This window comes from Triturus cristatus, chromosome 10 (assembly GCF_964204655.1).
Source record: "Triturus cristatus chromosome 10, aTriCri1.1, whole genome shotgun sequence".
NCBI classification, from domain to species: Eukaryota; Metazoa; Chordata; class Amphibia; order Caudata; family Salamandridae; genus Triturus; species Triturus cristatus.
The window spans coordinates 639394602-639403710 of NC_140593.1; the positions used below are offsets into that span (position 1 = coordinate 639394602).

Genomic DNA, 9109 nt, shown 5'->3' on the forward strand with positions numbered 1-9109 from the left:
TGGTAGTCCCCTGGTAAGCACAAGGGAATCGGCGTTGCAGCCCCCATATCAGCGGGGGATGCAGGCGCTAAATAGCGCTTTACAGGAGGCATGGCATTAGAGGGAGACAGGGACGGGTAGTCCCCTGCGGAGTGAAATCCTGCGGCCTCCCCCCAGGCGCAAAAAGTAATCGGCGTTGCAGCCCACATTTGAAGTAATATAATTAAAAGCTTACATGTTGTTAATTTTTCAAGTGTCGTACAATTCCATCAATTGATCTGTGTGTGCTCTGAACTCTGAAAGCTACTCCTACATTGCTTCGCACAATAAATCACCAACCACCACTTACTTGTTAGCAAAAAAGGCCACTTTATTAAGACAGGTGCCAAATCATAACTTTTGCAATGCAATAACTTTCCACAGTTTGTCCTCAAATCACCCCAAACCTAACCCCCAATGTAAAAGCCCTACCCCTAAACAGAATCCCGACCCCTGTGTGCATTTTCCCCTACTTCTCATTTCCTGATCACGTGACTGCTCCCCCCCCTCCCCCGTTGGAGGATAGGCTAACCCGCTCAAGGCTGCCCACCCCCCCAGCAAAAACCCCGCCTACCCAGGACACTGTACAGCCTGAAAAACAAAACACAAGAAAAAACCTGTCTTACCGTGGCAAAAGGAAAAAAGAACATCGGTGTCATGCCAACACCCGGAAAAATTGTTGAAGAAAACAATGCTAATAAACCAGAGGGTGGGTGGGTGGGACAAAAGAGAGTAAACCAGCCCCTCCTCCCCGCTCCCGAGGGCCCAGTGATTTTCCCGCCCCTGCCTCCCCCTACTTATCACCTTCGGCGCGCCTCGCGCCCCTAATTAACTCTCTACCCTGGCACCTGGGTGGCCGCTCCATTGTGCGAAGCCACCCAGGGGGAGACCTGGCTCGCGCCCTGCACCCCCTGGGTCCCCCCTCGCACAATAAATCACCAACCACCACTTACTTGTTAGCAAAAAAGGCCACTTTATTAAGACAGGTGCCAAATCATAACTTTTGCAATGCAATAACTTTCCACAGTTTGTCCTCAAATCACCCCAAACCTAACCCCCAATGTAAAAGCCCTACCCCTAAACAGAATCCCGACCCCTGTGTGCATTTTCCCCTACTTCTCATTTCCTGATCACGTGACTGCTCCCCCCCCTCCCCCGTTGGAGGATAGGCTAACCCGCTCAAGGCTGCCCACCCCCCCAGCAAAAACCCCGCCACCCAGGAAAACCCACAGAGTTTTCCTGCCCCACCCCGCAACTTAGTGGTCGTGCGCAAACCCTTTTCAAGCGCACCATATTTGTTCCGTCCAGATTTTTGCAATCAAATCCCGCAACTCCAGCAGGTAATATGCTTGCCCCATTGTAGATAAATGTACCCCATCCTCCCGAAACATATACCCTTCCGTGCATTTAATGTTGGGGTGAGCTAGGACCTGCACCCCATGACCCTCACAAAAATGTCTCATAGTGCGATTAACCTTTCGTCTCGCTTTTTCCATTGCTGCATGATGCCGTGCTCCTCTCCAGTGCAACCTTGTAATGAACTCCGTCCAGATCAACTGGGTGCTCTCCCAGGTAGCCCGGAGGACTTCCAAATCCTGTTTCATCAACTTTATTAATGACAGCCCTGACAAATCAACGAGGTCATTTTCACCCAAATGAAGAATGAGCAAATGTGGCGGTCCCCTTCCAGAGCACATCGTGGCCAGCAGCGGAAACAAACCCCCCCAACGCATTCCCCCTTTTCCTTTCCATACCACCTCGTGGTTGGCACTGCACAGTCCAAGGGAACGCCCACACATCTGCTGTTCGGCATAGATTGCAGCCCATTTAACGAAGGAGTGTCCTACTATCCATGTCGATTTTTTCAAACTTACGGGCCCCGGAGCCAGACCTAGACAGAAAAACAATGATTAACCAAAGAAAAACGAGAACCTATGCAGAGACTTTCCGCACATATTTCTCACAACATTTGGACTTCCACCTCCCAATACGGCGTATGTCTGCCCAGGACCACCCCAACCTGGCCGCCTCTGTAGCCGCCCCGATCCGGAAAGAGTGTGTCCCAAAACATAAAGGGTTTTCCCCTAAAAGAAGAAGTACCTTTCTCATGACCGCTAGCAACTGAGCCACTAAAATAGGCTGCCCCGAGGCGTGGCAAAACACAAGCCCCATGGCCAAACCACTAGAAATCTTGAAACTTTCCCATTCCCCTACCGGGCAGCACAAACCATCCTCACTACGGTTTAAGAAAACCCATTTACCCCTGCCCAGCTGATCCGTCTTTGACATTCTCAACCACAGGCTCAACCTGTGCCCCTCCAGAAATACCTCATCCCTGCGGATACCTGTCCTATTACGCAGCCCAAGCAGTTCAGAGGCTCTGAAAGCCCCAAAAAACAACCATAAGAAACATAATCTAAACAGCCTGCACTCAGACTCATCGTAGCATACCAAAGGTAACTGCCCCAGCATTCCCTGCAGCAAATCAAAAGTTATCGCCCTGCGTAACTGTTTTGTCCCTGCCTGCACCCTGCTTAAGCCTTTGAGGACCCTTTTCACCAACACCCCCTGAACCAAATCCCTCCCCCACCACAATTGCCCGTAAAAAGAAACCCCCGCCAACTTGCCAGAAATGGTAGTATGCGAGAGGCCTTTGTCAATCAAGTGTAACACAAAACCTAGCACCAACTGAGCATCGGTCCAACTCCCCCTCTTCTCAGCACACAGGTTACCATAGCTCAAGAACTCTCTCCACGCCTGCTGATAACTCCGTCGTGTAGAAGCCGCTATGGAGTTTTCCACAAAAGCGGCAAGTCTCAATCCCCCCACTCCCAGACACACTGCGGGATTGGCGTCTTGTTGTGTTCCGCCCCAGGAGCCAGCCTGCGAAACCTCGCCCACTGTAAACGAGACAGAGAGTCTGCTATACTGTTATGCACACCCGGGATATGACGCGCCTTAAACACAACATTGAGCTGTAAACATTTGAGCATAAAAGCGCGCAGCAAGCGTAAAACTCTCAAATCCCTGGCTTTCTGCTGGTTAATCAACTGAACCACCGTTAAATTGTCAACGTGGAAAAGCACTGAACGATTCTGAAACTCATCGCCCCAGACATATAGAGCTACCAAAAGTGGAAAAAACTCAAGAAAAGCAATACTGCGCCCTTGCGACATCCAATGCCGTGGCCAACTCTCAGCGCACCAGCGGCCCTCCCAGAATACACCAAATCCATGCGCGCCAGATGCATCCGAGTAGATCTGCACTTGCCAAATCATGTCTTCGTCCGCAAAAAACAAAGACACCCCATTAAACTCTGCTAGAAATGTCAACCATATAGCCAGATCAGCCCTCGTAGCCGCTGAAATACGCACTCTGTGGTGAGGAAGAAAAGCCCCAGACATAGCCATGCCCAACCTCCTGCAAAATGTCCTCCCAGCCCGGACAACCCTGCAGGCAAAGTTAAGATAACCCAACAGCTTCTGCACCTTCCTGAGCTCCAACTTGCGCTCGTCAATCACAGATGACAAAAATGCAGTGATTTCTTGAACTTTCTCCGCTGGTAACCTTGCTACCATTGCAATGGTGTCTATTTCAATACCCAGAAAAACCATCGTCGTGTTGGGACCCTCTGTCTTATCCGGGGCCAATGGCACACCCAGCTCCTGCGCCAGCGTCTGAAAAGCCCGCAGAGCTCCCTGGCACTGACCTGTACCTTGAACTCCAATGAAAAGAAAATCATCTAAATAATGACAAATGAGGGCATGTCCAGTAACCTGGGTGAAGCGCCACTGCAGAAATGAGCTGAAAAGCTCAAAGAGGGCACAAGAGATAGAGCAGCCCATAGGAAGCATTCGATCTACATAAAAGGCTCCCTGCATCTGCATCCCCAAAAGTTCAAAATCAGAAGGATGAATGGGTAACAGCCTAAAAGCAGATTGGATATCACTCTTGGCCAATTGCGCCTCCCTCCCTGCCGATCTAACCAAACGCAAGGCATCATCCACCGAAGCGTATGACACACAGGCATCGTCGGGCGAGATGAAATCATTAATGGATGCGCCCTCAGGCCATGACAGGTGGTGTATCATACGGAATTCCCCAGCTTTCTTTTTAGGGACCACCCCCAGTGGAGATACAATCAAATTGGGCATTGGACAGTTGGAAAAAGGACCAACAACTCTTCCGGCTTCTACTTCACCCTGCAACTTCAGCTGAACCACCTGTGGCAACTCCTTAGCTGACTTCAAATTATCAGACCACCTACCCAGTCTAGGCCCCTGGTAACCTATCTTGAAGCCTTCCTTGAAACCCCAAAAAAGCCTACTGGCGGCCTCAACATCAGGGTACTCCTGCAACCATTGCCCCAGAACCTCCACCTTAACCGGAGTAGGACCCCTTTCCTGTAAACTGGACAGCATTGCCCCTTCCCCTCTGTCCCCTCCCCATGTCACTGAACTTCTGGCCGGCGAAGCATTGCGTGAGGGGATGCCTTCCACCACACTGGGAACACTCATGTTTATATCGGCAAAACTGCCTATTGCAGAAACCCCTGTTGAAATTCCAACAGGCTCCAAAAATAGGGGTCTGACCTCTGCCACCAAACCCCGCCCCAGGCTGGGCGGGACGAGCGGGAAAGGGCCGATAGGATATAGGTAAACCACTAGCCGTGTGCGTAGTAGCAGGCGGCTGAGAAGACGCCATCCATTGAAGCCACAGTTCGGAATCCACATCACCCCAAGGTCTGTCCTGAGACACACTTAAACGGGCTCTAAACTCCTCGTCATAAGACAGCCACGCAAAACCCCCAAAGTAACTCTGAGCCTTCCGAATAATATCCATGTATTTGAAAATCGCTACCGCCCTATCTGGGTATTTTTCACAATATACACTGGCATATATCAGGAAAGCAGACGACCAGTTCTCAATATTCTTAGGCACCCTGGGACGCCTCGCCAGCTCCCACTCCTCCTCCTTGGAGCCCTCCTTTGCCTGAATGTCACGGTGCAACAGTTTAAAAACATCCACAAACTCATGTCTCCAAATCCTGTTTTTAGTCTTGTCAGATAAATGTGAGCCCAACGGCATGGCAATCCCCATATACGGCAATTTCTTGTGGATATTTTTATCTTCCTCCACCACCTCCGGGACCCCTTTACCTTTCTCCAGAAGAGGCTGAGACCCAGGGACGGGGGCAACCCCCCCCTTCCCCACACCCGAGGAGGAACCTTGCTGCTCAGACACTGTCTTGTCCCCCAAAGTATCTCCCCCAGTCCCAATAGACCTGGTCGCTTTTGGTGGTTGACCCCCTTGTTGCCAAACCGACCACCACCCCGTAGTACCTGAAGGCAAAGGAGCTGGTCGAAGAGTGTTGACGGGCCATGCTGCTTGCGTGCGACTGGTATCCTCCAGAGCCTGGTCCGTTGCATTGTCCGCACTAGACGTCTGCAAAAAACTAAGCACATTTGGTTGCCCCACAAAACCCCTCTTCCCCCTCACAGGCTGCGCCTGGTGTGCCCCACAAGCCCCATCCCCGTCCCGCAATTCCCCTTCCTCCAATTCATCACTGTCCAAATTCAAAGGACCCAAGACACCAAATTCACCAGCAGGTGCCCCATTGTCCCCCGTCCCCTCCAGAAAACCCCCTCTCCCAAACCCCAAACGTTGCTGAACAGTCCCTCTAGTGGAGGGGTGCCCTCGCTGGGAAGGGCAATCCGCTCCAGATCGCCCCCCCTCAGTAGGCCCCCCAGACAGAGCCACAGCGTGCTCCATCCGCCTCGTGCGCTTGCCGGCCGCAAACCGTGTGGCTAAAACCGGCATATCTTCCTGTAAGCCGCTCAAACCAATACGTTCCTTTCCAATCGACTGAACCCCCTGACCCTCCAAACTGCCACCCCTCCCAACCCCCGAAGCCGCAGCCCCTTGCACCCAGATCCACTGACCATCACGTGGCGCCGGTAACCCTCTAGCGGGAAACCCCTCTAAGTTGGAAAACTGTGCTGCGCGCCCTAACGTGGAGCTCGGGCCCTGAAAAGCTGCCTGGCCAGTAGAGTCACCAGTACTAACAAGGGGGGAAGCGCCAAGTAGCTCAGGAGAACTGGCAGACGATGACGCAAAAACCGGCCCCTCCGGCGCACTCTGCCGCCCCAACGCGCCGTCACTCACTTGAACCGGACCCGTCACCCCTGTGCCCATGGCCCCAGACACCCTCCTGGGTGTCACCACCACTGTACTCCTCCTTAAGGGGCAGTCGGTAGGCACTTCCGGGGGAAAAACAACAGGCAGGGACGTCGCAGGGCTCAACAGAAATGTCTGCCCATTCAATTGCACCAACTGTGAGCTGTTATGCCACGATAAATCAACTGACCCTATAACTGGGGTGGTGGCGTGCCTCTGAACCGGCCCGGGGACCTGTAAAACCTCCATACTCTTCCCCCGCCCCTCACTCCTGGCACGCCCAGCTGGACCACCGGCCCTGCAACCGGCTCTCCTCCCACGCAGCCCGGCCTTCGAGAGGGACCGCCCCCTCCTTCCTCCCACTGCTGTCCGCCTGGGGCCCACAACCAGCCGTGCAGGAGCACATACCTGCGCCTCTTCAGCCGCCTCCTCCGACGGGCCTGCCTGCGCCTCAAGGTCCCCGAACTGGGCCGGTTCCGGCGCCCCCACCGGACACATCGCGACCTCCTCCATCGCGTCGGGCCCCGGGGATAGACAGGCCGCCACCGCTCGAGCGACGCCCCTCCTGGCCTTACGGGGTGCGAGGTCCAAGCCCACCCATGCCTGGCCAGCCACGTCAGGCTTCAAAAGGTCACTCCTGCCGGCTTCGTGCAGCACCCGTAACGCCTCCCGCACCGCCTCCTGTGACGCCATGACGCCTACGCAAAGCTACGGGAAGCGCGAGGCAACAAAAGAGAGTAAACCAGCCCCTCCTCCCCGCTCCCGAGGGCCCAGTGATTTTCCCGCCCCTGCCTCCCCCTACTTATCACCTTCGGCGCGCCTCGCGCCCCTAATTAACTCTCTACCCTGGCACCTGGGTGGCCGCTCCATTGTGCGAAGCCACCCAGGGGGAGACCTGGCTCGCGCCCTGCACCCCCTGGGTCCCCCCTTAGATACATAGCAAGTAGAATAAAGTTCACACTGGCAGGAACAACAGAAACACCAAACGTCAACGACTCTGTGCCAGTTCTTGACGATGACATTTTCACCCACCCAGAGACTTGCAAAGTAAGATTAACAACGCCCAGTCTGCAGCCTTTGATTAAAGAATGAGTCGTTAAAACGCCCTACATGTGTGCTTAGGAAATATTCATAATGTGTTATTGGACTGCATTTCCACTTGTAATGAATTCCCGCAACAGTGTTGTATAAAAACCTGAATCGTACGTTCACTGGATGTCAATTTTGGACCTGATTTAGAGTTTGGCGACGTGCTAATCCATCACAATTGCTTTATATCCTTTTTTATTTTTTATTTTATTTATTTAATGTTTTGCTTCAACAAACAGTCATACATTGAGCAATATAGAAAAAAGCCAGCATAATATAAATAAAATACAGACAGCAAAAATACAGAAACAGGGGAAGCATCTTAAATCCATTTGGTGACTGGATCCCAAATTTTTGATCCTTGCCTTTTTTTCCTTATCCCCTTAAGCCTATACATAGCCATTTCTATATGATAAATAGAGAGTAGCTTGCATTGCCAATGATGAAAGGTTGGGGGTTCATTATCAATCCAACGAGAAGTAATGCAAAAGCGGAAAACGGACATACAGATAAACAGAAATGCTTCTTCAGCAATAGGTCTTATCCCAGACTGATCTGCTTGAACCCCAAAAATTACCAGTAATTGCTTTATATCCTATGGCATTTGTAATAGGGTGGATGGGTTTTCTGTTACGTAGTGACAGACTAAGCCCTCCACCAAACTCTGTCATAGATTCCGTACCCGAGCAAACAAGAAATATCAAACAATAATTGTCATATAACAATACGAAACAGGACAGATTCGCTGGTAGTTGCACTTTAATTTTCTTTCTTCCGTTGGTCCAGCCAACACGTGTTTCGTCGCCCGGGAGTACCCACGGCTTCCTCAGGGCTGCAAGATAAGTTACAAGAACTTGCTAGTGATATATACATATCATTGAAAACATTAAAATGAAACAAAGGACTCTGTCCTGTTTCATATTGCTATATGACAATTATTGTTTGATATTTCATGTGTGCTCGGGTACGGAATCTATGTTGTGCGATCCCTAGGGATTACGAATTGGGAGGGACGGGTGACTCCTCTCCCCTTGATCACCTACAGATAGATATTTCACAGACCAGATACCGGAAAGAGGCAGCGTCATTACCATCCAGGGACATATCATCCATCCATTATCTAAACTCTAAGTCATACCCATATTGTCTCTGTTAACTTTCCATATTTGCAACTATACACAAGGTAAATAATTAAACTCACTTAATTCTAAATGTTATATCGAAACAGTAACATATAAGGCCCCATTACCAGTGCCCCGGAATTGGCACGGAACCCCCCCGCCCCCAAAGATAATGATATAAAGATATGAAGTTAAAGGGTGTCACGTGAGGGCCCATACAGTGCCCTTAAAATTAGCACATTATAAAGAGAATTAGTATTTTGGGTGCTAATTCTCATGATTATTCTCCATTTTTCCTCAATATTTCACCTGGAGACTCAACATCCAATAGATAACATTCAAAAGATGCTTTATCCTGTTGAAAAACATACACAGAATCACAAAGGATCTTGCAATTCCTCTATCTGAGTTGTTGGCCAGAGTTAAAAGCAAGTGCAACAGAAGTATATGTGTTCACTGTCTGGTGCTCAGTAAAGGAGGAGGAGCAACTGCTCAAATTCTCCCCAATTTGGACAAAATCCAAATATAAGTGAACTTAAGCAAAGCCAAAGAAAAGGTTGTCATTATACTCCCATAGCCTGGAAGCATCCAAGTGTAGTGAATTTTGGGAAAACATATCCTAGAAAATGAAGTCAAATTTCATGTAGAAATATGAAGTAGCAAATGGATAAGTGGTGAACAAGTAAAAAGTCATATTTCTTACC

General features: G+C 50.5%; 1 protein-coding gene across 2 annotated transcripts; it reads right to left on the bottom strand.

Annotated features, from left to right (window-relative positions):
- Positions 1-1274: 1274 nt before the first annotated feature.
- Positions 1275-5828, bottom strand: LOC146789833 (uncharacterized). Of its 2 annotated transcripts, XM_085630141.1 has the most exons (3): positions 5361-5828; positions 2751-2918; positions 1275-1909 (listed from the first exon to the last, which is right to left on the bottom strand). In XM_085630141.1, the coding sequence occupies exons 1-3, from the start codon at positions 5788-5790 to the stop codon at positions 1299-1301; spliced, it is 1209 nt and encodes a 402-aa protein (XP_085486267.1). In that variant the 5' UTR covers positions 5791-5828; the 3' UTR covers positions 1275-1298. The 2 variants fall into 2 exon arrangements, with proteins under 2 accessions (XP_085486267.1, XP_085486268.1); XM_085630142.1 differs by lacking the exon at positions 2751-2918.
- Between the last annotated feature and the right edge of the window lie 3281 nt (positions 5829-9109).